The 20,791-nt window shown below is 38.9% G+C and overlaps 1 protein-coding gene across 7 annotated transcripts in view; it reads right to left on the bottom strand.

The window, feature by feature from the left end:
* Positions 1-2: 2 nt before the first annotated feature.
* LOC107725661 (F-box only protein 34-like) overlaps positions 3-20,791 on the bottom strand; it is a 23,303-nt gene continuing 2,514 nt past the window's right edge. The window contains exons 2-5 of one of the 7 annotated variants that reach the window (XM_016535046.1): positions 12,207-12,360; positions 10,288-10,392; positions 977-3,079; positions 3-92 (exon numbers count right to left, since the gene is read on the bottom strand). In XM_016535046.1, coding sequence (XP_016390532.1) covers positions 1,000-3,079; positions 10,288-10,392; positions 12,207-12,298 — 2,277 coding nt within the window. In that variant the 5' untranslated portion in view covers positions 12,299-12,360 and the 3' untranslated portion in view covers positions 3-92; positions 977-999. Of the gene's footprint in view, positions 3,080-3,173; positions 3,291-10,287; positions 10,393-12,206; positions 12,361-14,372; positions 14,438-19,841; positions 19,887-19,915; positions 20,078-20,791 lie in introns of those variants that run through there. The other 6 variants (XM_016535039.1, XM_016535024.1, XM_016535032.1 and 3 more) reach the window with 6 other exon arrangements.

Raw genomic sequence — 20,791 nt, 5'->3', positions numbered from 1 at the left:
TATATTGCAATGAATTTTTTTTCTTTTTTCAGATGGTGTTCAGTTAGTCACTGTCAAGATGGAGAAACTCTCTTCCCACATTCAAATGTTTCCTGTCAAAAAAACACATCAAACAAGGGAGATATCAATACTTAAAATCCGAGAAGAATATGCACTCCCTGTTCACATGGTTTTATAATAAGAGTCCCACTGCAGAACAAGAGCGACCATTTCATATAGATATCTATATACACAAAAAGTTAGCATAAAAAGAACAAGGCATTTTACCCCATATTAAGATTAAATGCATTTCATGCCACACTCGTGCCATCATTCATCACCCTGTTATGATATATAGGATTCTGTGCTATGTACAATGTAAACATTTGGGCTCAGAACAATCTCAAAAAGTCAATCCCATCAAGTCGCAAAGTCATTTCGCCACCTTGTATCCCAGGACTTTTTAGCAGTACTAAGAGATGATAATGGAAGATGGGGAAATGGAGCAAATGGGTCAATAACTCATTGTGCTTTTGTTTAAAGTTTCCCTAATGGCCAATGAGTTAATGTATGCAAGTACGTTGGGAGATAAACAGAACTGCAATGCTCAAAAATGTTCAATATTAGGCCAAGTCAACATCAGTGCAGGAAATAGTCAGGGTGCTACAGAAAAAGAATGGTGGGTGGATTGAAAATATAAGTTAGTCATTAATGCTTACTAAGTAAAAATCATCAAGCAGTACCCAGATAGAACTCTGCAAAATTCAATCTTAAAAAGGTTAAAGTGCAGACCAATATTAAGGACCTGAGGAGGGTTTTCGACAGGAGAATTGGTGATTGGTTGGCAAAGTAGAAGTTTAAAGACCCAGCAATCTCTTATTAGTTTCAGCAACCTGGTTGTAAGCACTATACATCAAAAGCGCACATGCTCATTGGCAGGAAACACACAGCCCATTCACACTAGTTACTCTCACATATAAACAGAAATAAAACCCACACTGCAGTCGTCTTTCTGGCACACTACAGATCCTTGTCAGTGTCCCTGCTTTTCTTGTAAATTGGCATGTTGATGCTATGAAAGGCAGGGACCCAGCGGTTGTCATGAAGTCCCACATTGCAACCAGGTGTGTCTTTGTGAGATTTGCGGCAGCACATCCAGTAGCCTGGGCCATATGGTAGCGCCTGGCAGTAGGGCTTATGATGCCAACGGCAGAGCGAAACATCACCACGGTCATACCGCTTCTTGCACTGCTTGCAGGGATCGTCTTTGTAGCGTGGATCACTCACCCAACGAGAGTCCGCCGGCCGTACGTTGTAACTCTCAATGATGAATTTAAAGTAATGGCAGGTGCACTTGAGGGCAGCCAGGCTCTCGGTAGGCAGCAAGCAGAAGATCTTTACAATGATGTGGTGCGGCAGGAAAGCCATGTACTGCTGAGGCTCCAAAAGCAGCTGGATCTTGAAGCGAGCTTCTAGGAATTCATGAGACACCAGGCGGCGTAATGGAATAGGGACAGGCTCCTGACTAACTAAGCAAGTCTCCCCTCCCTTGGTCTCCTCTAAGTTTGGATGATTTTGGTCACCCACAAGTCCATCCCTGCTCTCCTCTCTGAAAGACACTGAAGTGTCGACAGAAGGCTCAAGGTACTGGATGTGAGAAGGCTCTTTGTTCTGCAATCTGCTCTTTGATGGGGAGGGCAGGTGCTGCTCCCTCAGAGGCTGAGGAGAAGATTTGGCAAAGAACAACATGCCTGGTATCAGTTCCTCACTGCGCTCTGAGCTGGCATCCTTTGGTGAGGACTGCACGGTCTCAACAGCTGTGCTAGTTTCCTGTCTTGAGATACAAGAACTTTCTTCCTCCTTGAGGGCGCAGGTGTCAAGCCCACACTGCGAGGTCTCTATCGACTCAAGGGTCTTAGGTGGGGAACTCAGTTTGTCTAAATCACTATCCAGTTGCTGTGGGACACTCTCAACTCTACAGTCCTGAGGAACAGAAGGTGACACTGGTTGTGACGGCAGCGAGTAAGGTTCTGACCCTGCCAGAAGCACACGCCCCACCTTCCTCCGTAAGCTGTTGTTTCGAGAGAGGTCTCCTCCACCTTCCCGGAGGCTTTGTCTACTCAGGCACTGCGACTCCAACTTGGCCACCATATCCAGAACTCGAACAGACTCGCCTTCCTCCCCCTGGACCTCCAGCTTTTCTGCAACCTTGGACTGCTGCTCTGCAGGCTGAGGGACGGTTCCAACTTTAGACAGAGTGATGGTGCTGGTGCTGCGTAAGAATGGGACTTTGGAGCTCACCTGTTGGTCGCTGACTCTTTGCTCCAAGTATGTCACCATCTCCACCACAGAAAGCGTCTTTTCATCTTCTCCCTCTGTTCTGACTGCATCCTCTGCAACTCCTTTGCAAGGACTGACGTTCTCATTGAGGGTCTCCTGTTGAGATACTTTAGGTATTTCAGTTTTTGGAGAAGATGGTTCCATACTTTTTGACTTGTCTGGGTTTCCAGACCTTCTCCTGCGCTTAGCCACAGACCAGTCACCATCCCAGCATCCTTTGTTTTTCACAGAGACAGTACGCAGCTCTGAGGCAATGGCTTCTTTTTCTGAGGTGTTGTCAATAACAACACTACTGCAAGTACTGCCACACTTCTGAGTTGCAAAAATGGCGATTTTCTCTTTTGTGTTCCCAGGTTTAATGACAGCCCATATATCCAAAAACCCCTCTGCATCTTCTCCTTTGTAGATCCTAAATGAGCCTTCATTCTCCAAACCAGTCGAAGGTGAGAGCAGAACTAAAGAACTGGTAAATGTTGTGACAGAGGATGCTCTGCTCTTGCGAGCCCCACTAACTCTAGTTTGTGCATTACTCCCACTGCTACATCGGAGGGTGTTGGTGGAGATGACACTGAGGGGACACCGGTTGGCTGTGCCGTTGCCAGATGAGCCCATGAGCCCACACTCCTGGCGAACACCCCACTCTTTCCTGAGCACTCCCTGCTGGTCGGCATGGAGGCCTCTTGTTCCATCGTGCACAGATTCCCGATGTATCTCTTTATCTTGTGGTTTGGCGTATGGCTTGAGGTGCATGGTGGTAAACCTAAGAAAAAGGTATAAAAGAGAATTTAAAAACAAATACAAGGTGTTCCACTAAAAAATTGGTTAAAAAAACACTTTTACTATTCCAAGGTAACATAAGCATCTAAAAGGAATCTTTCAGTCCAGTAGAACTTCAGTCCATTCATACAAATTACACAAAGTTTGTATTGTATGGCTTTAGAAGACTTGAAATACGAGACGAGATGAATAGGATTTGAAGCCTGACAGTCCAGGTTTACTACATGATGTCCCTGTATGGACAAAAAGCAACATATTCTGCTAAACATTCTTCTGTGTTAGGCAAGGCAAGTTTATATAGCACATTTCATACACAATGATAATTCAAAGTGCTTTACATAAAAGGAAGTAAAATAATCACAACAATAAAACAAGGAATTTAAAATGATTTAATTTATTTAAAATTAATTTAAAACTTAAAAATAGAAAATGATTATTATACATAAAATACAGTGCAATCAGTTCAGACGTAGAACAATGCTCATTCAATAAATGCACAGATAAATAGATTAGTTTTGAGTCTGGATTTAAATGTGGCTAATGTTTTAGCACATTTGATCTCTTCAGGAAGCTGATTCCAACTGCGGGCGGCATAATAGCTGAAAGCGGACTCCCCTTGTTTTGTGTGAACCCTTGGTATTTCTAACTGACTCGATCCTAATGATCTGAGTGGTCTGTTAGGTTTATATTCAGTGAGTATATCTGCAATGTATTTAGGTCCTAGGCCATTAAGTGATTTACAAATGAATAAAAGTACTTTAAAATCAATCCTAAATATAACTGGAAGCCAGTGTAAGGACCTGAGGACTGGTGTGATATGCTCAGATTTTCTGGTTCTAGTCAGAATTCTGGCAGCAGCGTTCTGGATGAGCCGCAGCTGTCTAATGGTCTTCTTGGGAAGGCTGGTGAGGAGACCATTACAATAGTCCACCCTGCTAGTGATAAAGGCATGAACAAGTTTCTCCAAGTCTTGACTGGAAACAAAACATCTAATTCTTGCAATGTTTTTGAGATGATAGTATGCTGATTTAGTTACTGCTTTGACATGACTACTGAAACTAAGGTCTGTCTCCAGAATCACACCAAGATTCCTGACTTTATTTTTAGTTGTTAGACCCCTAGAGTCAAGGTATGCATTCACCTTGAGAACTTCATCTTTGTTTCCAAATGCAATTACTTCAGTTTTCTCCTTGTTTAACTGAAGAAAGTTCTGGCACATCCAACTGTTAATTTCATCAATGCATTGGCAGAGAAAGTCAATGGGGCTGTAGTCATTTGGTGATAAGTATAGGTAAATCTAGGTAAATATCATCAGCATAGCTGTGATAGGCAATTTGGTTCTTTCTTATTATTTGAGTTAGTGGGAGCATATACAGGCTAAACAAGAGCGGTGCAAGAATTGAGCCTTGTGGGACCTTGTGGGCATATCATGGACATCCACTAGACTTCTGCTCTCCTACAGTAAACTCACATAACAACCTCTTCCTTCTAAGTATGACCTGAACCATTTAAATACCATCCCAGAAAGATATTTTGCCAGAATCAGAATTAAAGCGAATATCATTTATTATCTTAATGATCGCTGTCTCTGTGCTGTGATGTGGTCGGAAACCAGATTGAAAATAGTCCAGGTATCCATTTGAGTTTAAGTAGTTGTTCAGCTGATTAAAAACTACCTTTTCAATAATCTTGCCTATAAAAGGAAGATTTGATATTGGTCTATAGTTGCTCAATATGGTGTTTTATTATGTCTTTTTCAGAAGGAGCTTAACAACTGCAGTTTTCAGGGAGTTTGGAAAAGTCCCAGAAAGAAGTGAGGCGTTCACCACTTCTAAGAGATCTGCTTCTAAACAGTTAAGCACACTTTTGAAAAAAGGAAGTGTGTCAAGATAGCAGGTTGACGATTTAAGGTGCTGTACTATTTCTTCCAAAATTTTGCTATCAATTGCTTCAAAAACAGACATAGTAACTTCTTTTTGAAATTGCGGTTGAATCTGTCTGACCTCTGTATAACTTGAGGACGTGCTAATCGCCTTTCTGATATTATTGATCTTCACAGAAAAGGAAGCAAACTCATTTAATTTGCTGTCGGAGTGCATTTCACTGGGAATCTGACTTGGGGGGTTCTGACTTGGGGTGTTAGAGGATCATACAGGCTTGGAAACGGATGAGGAAGAGAACTATTCCTTTAAGATGCATGTCTCTAGTCAATAAAAACTAACAATACCAAAAAGTAATTTCTTTAACGTGCCCACTTTACAGTTATGGCCAAAAGTTTTGGCAGTGACATAAATTTTGTGTTTTGCAAAATTTGCTGCTTAAGCTGTTGTGGTATTCATTCACATTGTTTACAACATACAAGTTACATACAACTTAATTTTCCCGGAACATTCAATGACGTCACTAAACGGCGATGCCACAATTATAAGAGAGCATCGTTCACAAGTTTCTGCATGTACCTAACTAGGGCACAGCTTCAAACCCTGGGTCAAAAATGGGTTGCTAGGATGATTTTAGGAAAATGTATATCTAAGATACATTAAAAATAACAAAATTTGTTTTTATAAAAATAAAATTTAATCATAGTATAGGTATAAATAGGGCTGGGCGATATGGGCAAAAATTCATATCTCTGTATTTTTAGGCCGATTTGCGATATACGGTATATATCTCGGTATTTCCGTTTTTGTATTTAGATTTTAAAAAATCTGTATATAATATATATTTCACTTACCGCCCAATGTTGTCCAACAAAACAATACATATTTAAGGCTATGAAAACAAATAAAGTGAATGTAATCATGTAAGCCTTTATATTATGTGCAAAAAGGGTTAAAATCGCATTTCGTTGTAACATTGCAATCTAAAAACAAAAATAAGGCTTTTAAAGCGGAAGTTAAATTCACTAAACTAAAAATGAAAATAAATTAGAACAAAAGCAGAGTTGTGTTAGGCTATTTTGATTACCCCATTACAGTCACTTTACAGTCAGTGCTATCATAAAAATAGACTTACTTGTAGGTTTAAAATTCTACATAGAATTATTGCGCTCCTATTTAATTGAGCTCTGTCTGTTTGGCGCGCATGCGCGAGGCAGCGCTCGTTCACTGAAATCTGAAGTTTAGCAGAGAATCCCAAAGCAGAAGACTCATGCACTTCTGACAGAAAAATGGAAATATTTCCATGGCTTTCTAACATATACAGATGGAGAATATACCTGTGAAATGTAAGTTATGCATTCAGGAAGACAGCACATCTCAAACACATTAAACAGCGCGAGTAGCCAGTGTCTCTGTCAGCAGCACACACAGCCTTTCTGTCAGAGCATATGACGGGCCGAGCCGCTTAAACTAATATGTGAAACGAAACTATAAACTATGTCTTACCAGTTTTTAAATGCCTTAATATGAAGCTTGTAACATGTTTAGAACAAATTGGATTATGCACTCTCCACAACAGCTCAGTCTGTTGCTCGTATCAAACTACTGTATATCGATATAAACGGTATTGCCTCATATCGAATCGCTTAAAGAAAATATCGATATATCGTACAAATTCGATATACCGCTCAGCCCTAGGTATAAATATGCGAAAAATATCTGACTTAAGTAACAGTTTTAATTAAACAAAAAATCCTTGCTTTATTTTACAAAATCCCAAATGTTCTGTTGTTATTTTGAGTGTGCAAAATTAAAAGTAAACACTTTGTGCTTTCAAATTGTGTCTTACTCTTATTTGTATGACCAAAAATTATTTTATTTTTCAGTTGTTTGATCGCGCCGGCTCCTTGCGCGCTCTCTCTCACACACACACACCATATTCGCAACTCGAACTTGACATCGCAGTCTGTTCATTATCAAAATAAAATACAGTCAACCAAAAAAAGGTTACACTGGTCAATTTAAATAGTCTGTGGTATAACTGGTCCACCATGTATGCAAAGCACATTTTTGCTCATGTGAAGAGGATATTTCTGTCGATATATGAACGCGCTAAGTACAAAGCCTCTACATTATAAATAATGGTTTCATTCAAATACATTGCGAATATGGAAACATTAGGATTTGTGCCAAATGAGAGGTACGTGAGCCCAATTAATGCCTGGTACTTTCAGTTTCGCTTTGTTTTGGTTTCTTTAGATTTATATATTTTTATTTCATTCTTGTTCTGTTCGGAATACCTTTACATTTATATGATTTGTTTTGGAGTGAGCTATACTAACGTATAGCTATGTTTATAGTGTTTATAATGTTTATACATGTATTATAATATTATTTCACTTTATTTGGTATTATTTCTGGTATTATTACACTCTCTCCAAATGTTCTGCTGCTCACAAAACAATAAGCAGTAGCCTAAGCACCAATCAATGAGAGCGAGTTTGAACTTAAGGAAGCTGACTGGGCACGGTCAAAAATATGTTGAGGACCAATACATAACCTCCAAATACTACATAAACCTGCGCTCGCTCTAGTCACGATCTAATGCCGGATCCTTAAACAATTACCGGAATGCAAAAATCCAAAATCTGACATTTTCCGGAACAGGATCCGGCAGGATCAGGCTCAAATTAAGCACTGAGTACTAGTCAGGTAAAATCACTATCATACTAATTAGATTGTAAGAGCAGACTGATTGCTATAAAAACGATGGAAGAAGCGCTTCCAATCATTGTGTATTTGTTAGCAATGGTTACCTCCAAAGAAACACGTGCAGCCATCATCGCTTTGCATCAAAATGGCCTCACATGCAAGGAAATTACAACAAAGAATATTTCACCTGAAAGAACCATTTACCGGATCATCAAGAACTTCAAGGAGAGAGGTTCGACTGCAGTGAAGAAGTCTTCAGGACGTCCCAGAGTGTCCAGCAAGTGCCAGGACCATCTCCTCTTGAGGAGTCAGCTGCGGAATCGTGTCACCAGCAGTGCAGAGCTTGCTCAGGAATGGCAGCAGGTTGGTGTGAGTGTAAATATGGTGTAAATATTGAATGATATTTTTTTGCCAATAAAAGCCTTTAAAACTTATGATATGCTTATCATTGTTTTTCATTATACCATAGAAACGTGGAAAAATAATCTACAAATACTGAAGCAGCAAACTTTGCAAAACACAATTTATGTCACTGCCAAAACTTTTGGCCATGACTGTATAATTTGCAACAGAGCATTTTGTTCATGCACATTAGCTGTAAAACAATAGAATAACACATTAGAATCTAGAGATGGAAACTTCAAAAAAGTGCTGGTGCCCACCATCAGTGCAACAGGTTCTTAGTAATGTGTTTAGCCCGTGATTGTATAGCACTCCAGAAGTAGTATCACAGTGAGCACAAGGGCTAGCTGTTCCCTCCTGCCCTTAGGCTGACATAATAGGAGCAGAGCCACCCAGGTCCAGACACAGCTGGGCTCTTACACAAGCACTCAGCTGACACAGACCCAGCTGCCCTACAAACAAGCCTGCGGCACCACCAATAGCAGTATCTATGTGTGGGAGGACTGAACTCTCACAGACACAAGTGCATATAAGGCATTCTTCCACTGCAGATTCAGACCTGATAAAGTGGTACTGGGGATTCTCACGTGACTTAACATGGGATGGCATTTAGACAGTGTGGACAGTTATTTCAGAGCCAAAGTGAGAGTGGGAGGCGACTTGCTTGCTCAAAAAGGGTGGAAGAACTTGGGCTGCATCCATTCATTGGATATCAAACATGTAAAGTGGCATGTCCATTGACAAGTGTGAATACCAGTTGGTGCAGTGGTTCTCAACTGGTTTGGCCATGGGACCCACATTTAATCACACTGGTTATCACACTGTAGAGCCCTGGCTCTAGAGTGTTATTTCAGTCGCATTTGAAACTGAAAACTACTGCGTGCGACTATGAAAAAATATTTAGGAGCACCAGTGCGTCTGGCCCGATCAGCATATTTATTTGCGCTCAGGGGAGCTTTAAAGGTTTCTACTTACAAGGTGTTTTTGCAGCATCGAGTAATGTATCACAGACATATTTCTTGATTCCTTGAACGCAATGTTAATCAGAATCCACTAACTGCTCAAAACACCAGAGTTTTGTTCGGTGCTGAGTTATGAAAGCTCACGAACCCTCATTATAACAAACAAAGTGTAGACACGATGTAAATAAGAGATTAATTGTGCAGTGTAGAGAGCTTTGTTGATTATAATAGAACTTTGTAAGATCGCTTACATTGTCTGACTACAACACTATTGCCTGATTTTGCTCTATTTCGTCAACGAAAATATTTTCAGTCACAGCTGAGTCTGGGGGGTATTCCAAAAGGCAGGTTATAATATCTCTTTGGATTTGAGACTTTAGTCTTTGCAACTTTACAGATCTTCTTTATGCACCAAGAGCTTGTAACACTCCAAAGAGAAAGGAAAACTTGAAATCGCATCATATGACCCCTTTAATATTTCTATTAAATAGAAATATTATTTATTTTATTAAAGTAAATAATTAAATTCTATATTCAAAATGTTATATTTAAAACATTCATGTCAACATGAATTTATGAATTTAACTGCACTCATGCCACCTCTTGAGCCTCAATAAACATCTTTAAATATACCTACATGCCATTTTGTGTTATTCTTTGCCACCTCTGTAGTGCAAATTAAATTAATTTTGTTAATACGGATTTCATTTGATTGGTAACTTATTCTTCCTAGTCTATTGTTTTAATGAGACATTATGAAAAAGCTTATACAATTTTTGAATTTCACATAAAAGATGATACTTAATAAAGTTAGAAAAATGCCATTACAAAAGGTAAAAAAAAAGAAAGAAAAAAAAAAGACTAAAGTAAATTACTGAGTCAAATATCACCTCGTAATATTGATCAGAAGGTGCTCCTGAAGTTTTTTTAAAACTTCTGACAGGACAGGATAGTTTGTTTTTCTGAGGTGAGAGACTTTTTATTTCATAACAAGTTATGAAAATAATGATAGAATAATGACACTGACATTAAGCCCGACATCTCATCTGACTGCAGATTCTGAATCGGGACAGCGCATTTTTCTCAGACAATCTTTACTTAAACTGCATCTGACAGAAGTGTCAACAGCCTTCACGAACATCTTTCAAAATAAAAAGTCTCGCATCAGAAAAACATTTAGAATTAAATTTTTTGTTGTTGATGTTGTTTCTTTGACTGTACACTCCGTGACCCACCAGTTGAGAAACACTGATTTGTTGTGTCCTTGGAAAGCTTGCATAGACCAGCACATCTTCTTCTGTGCCAACCTTCCATTGTGACAAACAGCAGAAGAGGCCAATCTGTAAGGTCAGAATCATTTTGTTGAGCTGGTGTCTTGGACAAAAAGTGGGACAACACAAAAGGCAAGTCAACAGTGGCTTTGATTGTCCATGGATAGGGGCACACTCACATTTCCTGGTACAACCCTGCCTTGGATTTCCTGTTCTTGCAAAAAAAATTTGTGCTAGCAAAGCTCAAATACAGTATATTCTCTTTAGAGTAGGGATGCTCCGATCTGCCTTTTTCGCCTCCGATACGATTCCGATACCTAGGGTTCGGTATTGGCCGATACCGATCCGATACCAGTGAAGTTTTTTTTAATAAATGTAGAATTTATATATCTCTGTGTGTGGAACTGATAATCATTCTTTCACAATCTACTAGATACAGACTACATCATTACTATTTGTATTATTATAAAATCCATTCATTAAAAACATTCATGAATGTATTTATATACAAGTATATACTATAAAATTTAAATACATTTCTTTTAAATGCATAGTATATTTTTTAATAAGGTCGGTGCCTAAAAAGTATCGAACTCGATACCCAGCCCTAGTCAGCACAGAATACAGGAAGTTAATGGATTTAGTTAGCTAGCTTCCCCCCTTTGTTCATGAAATGATAAACATCAATGGTTAGGCCCTAAACATGTAATTTGACTTATATATTGATGGATGACAAAACACCACAAAAAAACCCCCCACAGAACTGTACTGATTAGCTCAAAATCTCTTAAGAACTTCCCAGTTTGCAGAGGAACACTGCTGAACCATTGCTGGACGGGAGTATGATTACCCTGGAGGCACGCCACTCCTATCTGGCGCTCAAATGCTGATTTTTACCCATTACACAGCCTGGCAACAACATTCAGATGCCGCCCAGCCCTTGCTCTCAACGCACCCACAACTCAGAGTTTCCTTTAGACCACGAGCCAACACACATGTGAGCTAATGATAATTTGAGGGCACAAAAGCACAACAGCATTAAGTAAAAAAGATACCCACAAGTGAAAAGCAAAACATCAGAACGAGTAATGTCAAAGGATGAAGTGAGCTCATACTGGAATCAGCACACTGCTTCAGTTAACAGGAGATTTGTTTGCTCCCCTCTTCTTGTAAACGCTCAAGACTTCCTCTACAAGGGGCCTGCCAGAGGACCTGTCCAACTGATGGGGAAAGGGGGGGGGATGAGGTCACGATTATGAAGTCTACTTTGCTCCAATTATGTCGAAACACTCTGTTCTTCCTGAAGAAAAGGCTGAGAATCTGGGTCTGCACACATGTGTTGCCACAGTCTATATGTAGCTTAGTGAGACAAGACAACAGAGTGGCAATTAAAGGCGAGATGGGAACAGGATCTCTCTTTTTGTGAAGCTAAACAGATGCGGAACAGCTTGTTTTTCTCCACCCCACTGTATATTAAAAGCAAAACTTTTCTTTTACTGACAGACATATTAGGAAGGGAAATTGTCTACATGAGCACCATGGCTCAAAGTGTGCTAACAGTTGTGCCACAGATCAACACAAAATCAATGCCAAATCTACATGGTAAATGTCTCTAATGTTTTTGTTATAAAAACACATTTTGCTGAGTGTCAATGTTGGCTGTCGTGTCCAAACAGATTAATAAAAAACACCCTGGATGGAAGGCGACATCCATTGTGATGATAATGAACAGATGAAAGAGTTTGTGTTGTTTTTCTGGAAATGAACAGCAGAAACTAAACTGGAATCATTCCATCTAAACAAATGCAAAAGAATTGCCATCAAATTATCCTCAAAATGTGTGATGTCATGTATAGGCTTGAGTGAAGTAAATACTAATTTACCTCCAGACTGATGGCAAATTGGAGGCTCGTAACCGTGGTTCCCGGTATGGGGTGGGGTAGCAGTAACTGATAGTTTCACATTTCTGAGGCATTAGGCTCCTCCCTCCAGCACGAGCGATGTCTCCCAACAGAAGGGCTCAGGATTCCAGCCTCACTGCAAAACAACATTGATGGACAAAATTGAGAAAAGTTTGTATACACATGTACAGTCTATATAAGGAGAGTTTTGAAACATAAGACCCTTACAGTATAAACTTACTACCAACTATAATATTTTATAGAATAGTTAAAATTTATTGCAGATATTTTTTATTAGTTTGTACAGTTGGGCAGTTCTATCAGTCCAGCAGTAAAAGGGTCCATTAGAACAGTTGAATCTATCTACCAGGAAACATCTAAAGACCCTTTTGTGAGCACTTGACTAACTGTTAACTTTCAAAACACTTACTGTTAACCCCTCTCAGTTCTCTTTCTGTGGTCATGTACATCTTTGTACTAGCTCATATCTGGTACTTTACTAATCAGTTCTGGAACCTTTTACTGCAGCACTTCTCATGTTACGGTATCCCTAGGTTTGCAATGTTTTTGTTGTAGTATTCATAATTTGCAAGTCACCTTTTTAACATCTGCTAAAAACATTCATAATTTTATACCGATTATGCTTAATAACCGTGTAGGTCATATAAATAACTTAGGTAAAACCCAATCTGCACACATTGATTTTTGCCCATTATCCCAGCTGATTCATTGTCCATTTTAATGCCAATATAGGAGAAAACATTGATATTTTGAAATCTGGCACAAACATGTTTTATTGCACCTGGTTTTCATGAGCTGCTTTTTGAAAGTTAGCAGCACATGCAAATGCACTCAATGACCACTTCACGTTTTTAAAGGTTGCACTACGGCTAGTGGCAAACAAAAACACATATCTGACACAAGTTTGCAATCTATACATTCTCTAGTACCCCGAGTATTTTGTTGTGGTAATTTTAACCACTTGCAAGGGCTACAAATGCTGTGCCTCAATAGAACATGAAACTGTACATTCCAATGAGATGGCGTGGTTATGGCTGTGATGCATTATGGGGTCTTATGGCAATTATGGAGTATTTCATGTCAAAAAGAATTAAGTCATGGTCACAGAGGGCCAGAAATTTTTGTCTTCTGCTGCATACTAAAGTTCAAGTTTGGTAAACTCTGACTTGCGAATCTGCACAAGGCATTTGAACAAAGCATCACAGATTGAACTCTTGGGTAACACTCAAATCTGCATGGTTTGCAATTTAAAAGTGTGAAGGGTCTGATGTAGTTGTGCATGCACAAAGCATAGTATGACCACAGTTTAACTTAAATAGTCAATGTAGTATGCAGTAAACAGCACTTATATCACAAAGACAGACACAGAAGCCTAGGTAAGAGACAAAACATTGACTTGAGAAAGCTTTAATAACCTGAATTGGTAACAAACTGGGTAACAGGCACAGCGCCATTTTGTTAAGAATTTGTTCAGATTTAATCCACAATTTTACATACTACTTAACCACTTGCTTACAAATATATACAAAAAAAATCAAGACTACATAAAAAAAAACAAGCTGCAGTATGACTGTAATAGTATATCATGTCAAATGATTTAAAAAATTTACATTCTGTCAGTCAAACTACAGCTCAAATGATTATGATGGGCATAATCTGGAAACAGAAATAAAACAGCATAGATAAGTGCATGTGAAGCTGAACAGAACACATGGCTCTGGATTTCTTATGCCCATTCCCTCTCCAGGGCCTAGAAAAGCAGCCAAGCAGTTTGTTTTCAAAGAGATACTTCACCCATGAAGAGCAGATAAGGCTGAAAAAAATATGTTTTTGGAACATTATCCCCGTGTCCCATCTATAAGCCCACAACGAAACACTGGCTAATAAAACGGACACTGGCTGAGCTCACCAGTGAGGACAAGATTACATGGTCTCAACGGAGAGACCAAAACAAAACAGAGATAACTTTATTTCCTCTTTCTATCCGTGCGTTCCGAGTACTAGCATGTTCATGCAGCTCCTGCGGCAAATTTACAACCTGCAGTGTCAAAAAATTATCCTTAAAACAATGACAATGTTTCTCAAACGAGTGACCGTTTTAAACATAAGTGTCTTTTGTTTACTCACATGTATCCAAGCTATTCGACAAGTCAATGCATTGTAAATTCCTCCGCTCCGACATTTGCACAGTATTCCATTACAGAGGATAGTATATACACAGTCTTCAGCACAGCACGTGGTTTTATTGGCCTGACTGACACCCTCCAGAATTTCACCCAAGCAGCTGTGATTGGCTGGGACAGGAGGGCTCCACTTACAAGCACGTGTGCGCCTGTCGGAGGAAATAAACGCAGGTCCGATAAGGAGCCAATGGGCTATTCAAGATCCCTGCATGCCTATAAATGGCAAAGATAATCAATACTTTTGGACCTTCTCTGAAGAACGCACACGAAGTGCAGAATCTGCGTGCACACACCTCACAAACTTTACATGCAGTGATGCAAGCAAAACAAGATGCGAGACAAACACCGCCACATCGAAATATGCACACATAACTGCACAATGTACGTACGACATCCTTTAAAGACCCGAGAACTTCTCATATCGCACTTCCTTTACCTGAACTTGCTCGCGCTTTTCCAAAAACAATGGCACTCATTCAAAAGGAGAGGTGGGGCGGCTGCTAATCTTACACAATGCCATTTCCAGACCGTCTAAAACAGACCAGCTGCTACGATCGCTTTCATAGATTTTTCCAGAACTCAGGCCCTGTAAAAACGTAAGAACATAAATCAAAGAACCACGCACCTCTCACGGTACAAACCCAATCATTTTCAGCTGCTCTCACAAACAGAGGAGGCTTTGAGTTGGTCGAAAGTGTCTTGGAACATTTGGTTCAAACCAAAAGCGATAAAGATACATGTCATGTCTGCAGGGCCATGTTCAGAATTCAACTCTAAAATACCGCACACTGCAAAGTATGCAATGTATACTACTAAATATTTGTCAAAAATGGTATGCAAAAAAGTACGTATTGTGCAATAAGCATTTCAAACCACAGCAAGTTACACCGAGTTACATGACCTTACTACACTGCATGCTTAAATTAGAGATAATTTTTTATTTAAAAATTACAAAAATATTTGCAGGTTAAGGGAAACGTAAGTCAAGAGAGATTTAACTGCAGTTGATAATAGTCCCAATGCATTCATCACAGGAAATTATTTGAAGTTGAGCACTTTGCATTGAAAGATACAGTATTCCACGTAGCATGCAAATTTGGTCACTCAGCTATTCTGTGTATACAGATAATTTGCAAATTATAAACAGTATACATACTAGTGTTGTAAAAAATTGCAATTCTATTCATATAAATAAGTATAAGCTGCACTGTCTTGAAAAATATATGCTATGTGCAATCAAACCATTGACCAACAAAACAACAACCAAAACAATCAAGTTCAAACTAGTATGCATTTATGTTTCGGTCCTAAAATTTAGCCCACCTTAACACACTGCAGCAGATCGAAGTTCACTTCCCACCGGTAATTCAGTAAAACTTCCCCTTTTCAGAAACACTGAATTAACTCTGTGGTTTTCTATTTCAAATCCAGCAAAGGGAGTCAATGCATTTTTCAATGCACTTGGCATATGGACAAAATCCACTTTTATATTTGATTTGGTTCGCATTCAGTTCAAAGCACTTGGGAGTTTTCTTCCCCATAACTGAGCTGTAGATGGGTTGTGGTGGAGCTATTGTGCAATGATTTGCCTTCTTCTCAAGTTGCCTTCCTGCACGTTCTTGAATCACAAACAAGCTTGTGATTATCTTTGCCCTCTCTGTCCACTGTTGTTTTTATTGCTGACCCACATACATGGTTGATATACTATTTAATATTTAGACAATATTTAAACAGCTAGCTTAGAAGTCAATAATAAGACTTGTACTTCCAAACTGATTACAAATGTGAAAGTATAAAAATATTTAAAACCAAATCTCCAAAGCAGCAATTTTAACGTAAGATTATCATGACAAATGAGTGTTTGCTCCCAAACAGCCTTGTGTAACTATTCAATGTTTCCATGATATGATATCAGAACACTTTATCTTATAGTCCAAGAACCAACCAGTGTTAACCACTCAGCAGATTGGACTCCTTTGAAGAAGGTCAACAGTAGTTCAACAAGCTAACAACAAAGACAAATCAATCTGCCTCAAAGTCCCTAATGAAGACATCTCAACAACAACCTGTAGAGTCTCTGATTTCCCAACAGCCATGGCTCTGAATTCCATATCTCAATATAAGTTCACACATGCTCTGTAATTGCTTCTGTGGCACTTTGAGGGACCAACCACGATAAGGGTGTGTGTGCATGTGCAATCATCCTGTTGCCAAATACTACGCTGCTACTCTGACACCATACTAGGAATAGTTAGGTCAGGTCAACAAGCATATCAACAGCCCAACCCAATACAACCAGCCGGGATAAGCAGCATAAAAATACAGCACCAATATACATTCATTGCATGACCTCAGACAAAACCAGGCCTTTGAATGCCCTTCGCCTACTGAAACCTGATACGTTGAACACACCTTAAGCAGTCAGCTTTCCAAGACAAATTTGTTGCCATTGTAACTGCTATCTGTCTTCTCTCTCGCTCTACTATTAAATCACCCAGTGTCATAAACCTCTGTAATGAGCAGACATGTGAACACAGCCGTATGATCTCATTAAGAAGGTGTGCCAGCTACGCTAATGTTCTTAGTAGGAATCGACAGACTGTCTGCAATGAGTCCTTCCCTGCGGAATGCGAGTTTAGCATGAACAAAAAGTACTCTAAAGTGAGCTTGTGTATGATGGATAAGTTAAAAAAAAAGCTGAATTTTCAGAATCATTAATCCAGTGTTTAGTGTTACATGACCTTCAGAAATCATTCTAATATGGTGCTCAAAAACATTTCTTATTCAGGGCTCTACAATGCGACCATTTCAGTCGCATTTGCAACTGAAAACTACTGCGTGCAACTATGAAAAATTTTTAGGAGCACCAGTGCGACTGACCCGATCATCATCATACTTGTGATTGCGCTCAGGGGAGCTTCAAATGTTTCTACGTGTTTTTGCAGCGTTGAGTAATGTATCACAGACATATCTCACGAATCCTTTCATAAGCAAAGTGAGAGATTCATTGCGCAGTGTAGAGAGCTTCGTTGATTATAAATGTGAGATCGAGATGAACTAAGATGAGTGATAGCTTTTAATGATTTTTAAGGGAGTTTGTAAATGTGATACTGATTTAATACAATTCAATAAACAAGAAGTTAATATTAAGTGACTTACATTGTCTGACTATAACACTATTGTCTGATTTTGCTCTATTTCGTCGTCGAAAATAGTTTAAAACAAAGACACAGCGGAGCCGCTGCGCATCTCCATTCAAACACAGCGGTGTTTCGTTTATGAATGTACGTTTTTTTTTTAAATGAATCTAGTGAGTCAGTGATTCATGATTATCCATTCATAAAGACAGTCACTTGATTCATTCCTGAATGAATCAGCCGTTTGAATGAATCAATTGAATGAATGATTCAGTAATAAAAATCAGTGACTTACTGCCACCTGCTGGCAGTTTGTTTCATTTTTAAAGTATCTTTTCAGTTGTTTAAATCATTTAATATATCTATGTTCAAAATTTTATATTTAAAACATTAATATCATCATGAATTTATGGATTTAATTGCACTCATTCCACTTCTGAACCTCATTAAATGTCTGAAAGTACATCAAGCCACTTTTGTGTTCTTCTGTGCCACCTCTACAAATTAATTTTGTTAATACTGATTTAATTTGATTGGTAACTTATATTTCTTATTCTACTTGTTCTTATTCTGTCGTTTTAATTACAATTTTTAAAAAGCTTATAAAATATAATTTTTTTAAGAATTTGACAGAAGATGACATACTTTTAATAAAGTTAGAGGAGTCAAATATCACCTCGTAATGGGAAGGCTACTTTTTGATAAAATTTTGGAAAATTGTTTAGAAGGTGCTCCTAAAATTTTGAACGTGCTCCTAAATTTTTTAAGTTAGGAGCACAAGTGCTCCTAAAAAGAAAAGTAAGCGTAGAGCCCTGTTATTGTTGAAATTGGTTTGAAAATGTTTTTACTGTTACTTCTGATGGTTTAATGTGTTCTTGCTTAAAGGGGTCATATGATGCGATTTCAATTTTTCCTTTCTCTTTGGAGTGTTACAAGCTCTTGGTGCATAAAAAAGATCTGTAAAGTTGCAAAGACTGAAGTCTATCGTCACGTGGTTGCTGCAAGCCCGCCGGCCGCTCCTTTGTCAAATCCGCCGGCCACGTCGTTCTCAAGCCTGCCGGCCGCCACTCACTCTGGGCCGCCGGCCGTTCCTCACTCTAGGCCTCCGGCCTTCGTTGTGAAAGTGAAACTACTTTGTTTGGCATTCCAAAAGAGGACACGACTAGAAATCAGTGGTATTTCTCCAATCACAAATGCAGACATGGTTTTATAATTACGCGCCCGATGCAACGCAACGCGTAAAAAGACAGTATAAGTCATTATTGTAACAACGTTTGCAGTTCGGGAAGGAGGAGGAGGCGGGAACCGGCGAACACTTAAACAAAACTTTAATAATAAAATAAACACAAAATAGCGCGACAGCCCCTCGCGGACGACTGTCGCGCACAAACAGAACCAAAACACAAAATAAAGTCCAGGCCTGGTCCTCTCTCGTCTTTCACTTTCGTCACTCCCCCTTTTATCCTTCCGGAGCTCCTCCGTGGGACTCGAGACCGGTGAGTGGTGCAGGTGTCGCTCATTATCAATTACTCCACCGGCCTCGCTCCGTTCCCACGGCTCTGCTGGACAGTATTTATTTATCGTGAGTTGTTCAAATCGTGGTAATCTAAAATGGTTTTAATGATAATTAAAATATGAAACGGTGATACTAACCGTCGGGAATTTTATCATGATTTATCGTCAAACCGGTAATCGTTACATACCTACTGGTGACTGTCCACCATTCAATTAAAATAAAAAGAATAATAATAATAATAATAATAATAAACTGAACATTTTCATTGACTAACACAATATTGTCCATTTAAACAAAACTAACCACATTAGATCAGCTTGTATACTGGATTTTGTAATTGTAAATATAGAAAGAACAGCCCAATTATTCAGTCCGCCATTAGTCATTCAGGCGAGTCACTGGCTGAATTTTAAAAGTGTGTAGTTTAGTATCTCTATTGTGCACTTCTGCCCACAAATGTATCAGACCAAAAACATTATATCAAACAAAAACAAAGACTCGGTCAGAGGTTGACGGGAAACCTGCATGCATTAAGAGTGCATTAATAATTGTGGAAAACAAAGGCTCAGGATTTCACAATCCACCCAAATAATGCAAAGTTTGTCAGACACGGCGCAAAATTTTGCCACACAAATACTTCAAAGCATTTCATGCTTGATGAAAAACACACTAAACCTCCAGTTCCAAAGGGGACAATGCAATCCCAACCACACACTATACTGCAGACCTGCCTATGCTCAAGACAAAAGCTTGTCCAGACCTGCTGGGTATTTCTTCCCTGCAAAAGGTTTGTATAAAAGCTTTCAGTGGTTTTCAGAGTGAGGTAAGGTACACCTTTCTGCTTCACACTTCCCTTTAGTTTGCCACATGACTCCAGGCCGAGTGGCCAAACAGGTTTTCTTTAGCTGTCCAGTTGTCAGACTTCCCTCACAAAAGCTCATTGCGTTCAAACTGGTGGTCGGGCTCAATTGTGTTTTATGAAGTGCTCACTAAACTAGGTATATTCTCACTGCATTGCATAAGGCAGACAGAAAAGCACCATCAAAAGAGGGCTGCTGCAATTCTGCACGTTTCACATTGACACTAGTTGCTTAAATCAATACTTTTGCTTGCCAAATAAACTTAAAATGCCTGCCAAATAAACCAACCTCTTGATTGGCCTGATAAGAGGAACTGTTTAAACTACTCATTAGAAATGGTCCAAGACTATATGCTAGATTTCTGTGTAACTAAAATAACTTGTCAAAACACCCAAAACTTCATTTGCATATAATCTAGGGCTGTCAATCGATTAAATCTAATTATCTAATTATAAGATAATTATCTAATTATCTTATCTAATTAATCACATCCTTTTTCTGTGATTAATCGCACACTTCATGAAATTAAGCGTAGACCATTTATCTTGTTTCAAATGTTTATTTTGTCATCATTTGCTATATCCAGCAAAGTAAACCAAAAGATTGAAGGGTGATTCTCAAAAATCTATATTTTCTGCAAGATTTTTTCAAGATAAATTTAGATGTCTTTCCAAAAAAAGGACACTTAGAAACTCCAAAAGAACACCAAAGAACCAAATGATATAAGGAGCCCATATAAGCATATATGAAAGAAAAAAAAACAGCAAAGAGCTTTTTTACATTTTAGAGAAGTCAAGTTGCGATACCGAACAGGACCACATGGAGATGCCAAAAAAAAACCTAAACCAAC

The sequence above is a fragment of the Sinocyclocheilus rhinocerous genome, unplaced genomic scaffold, assembly GCF_001515625.1.
Source record: "Sinocyclocheilus rhinocerous isolate Xijiao unplaced genomic scaffold, SAMN03320098_v1.1 scaffold1004, whole genome shotgun sequence".
In the NCBI taxonomy this organism is placed as follows: Eukaryota; Metazoa; Chordata; class Actinopteri; order Cypriniformes; family Cyprinidae; genus Sinocyclocheilus; species Sinocyclocheilus rhinocerous.
Note: the sequence above shows the minus strand (reverse complement) of the source record. Positions and strands in the feature narration are given on the sequence as shown.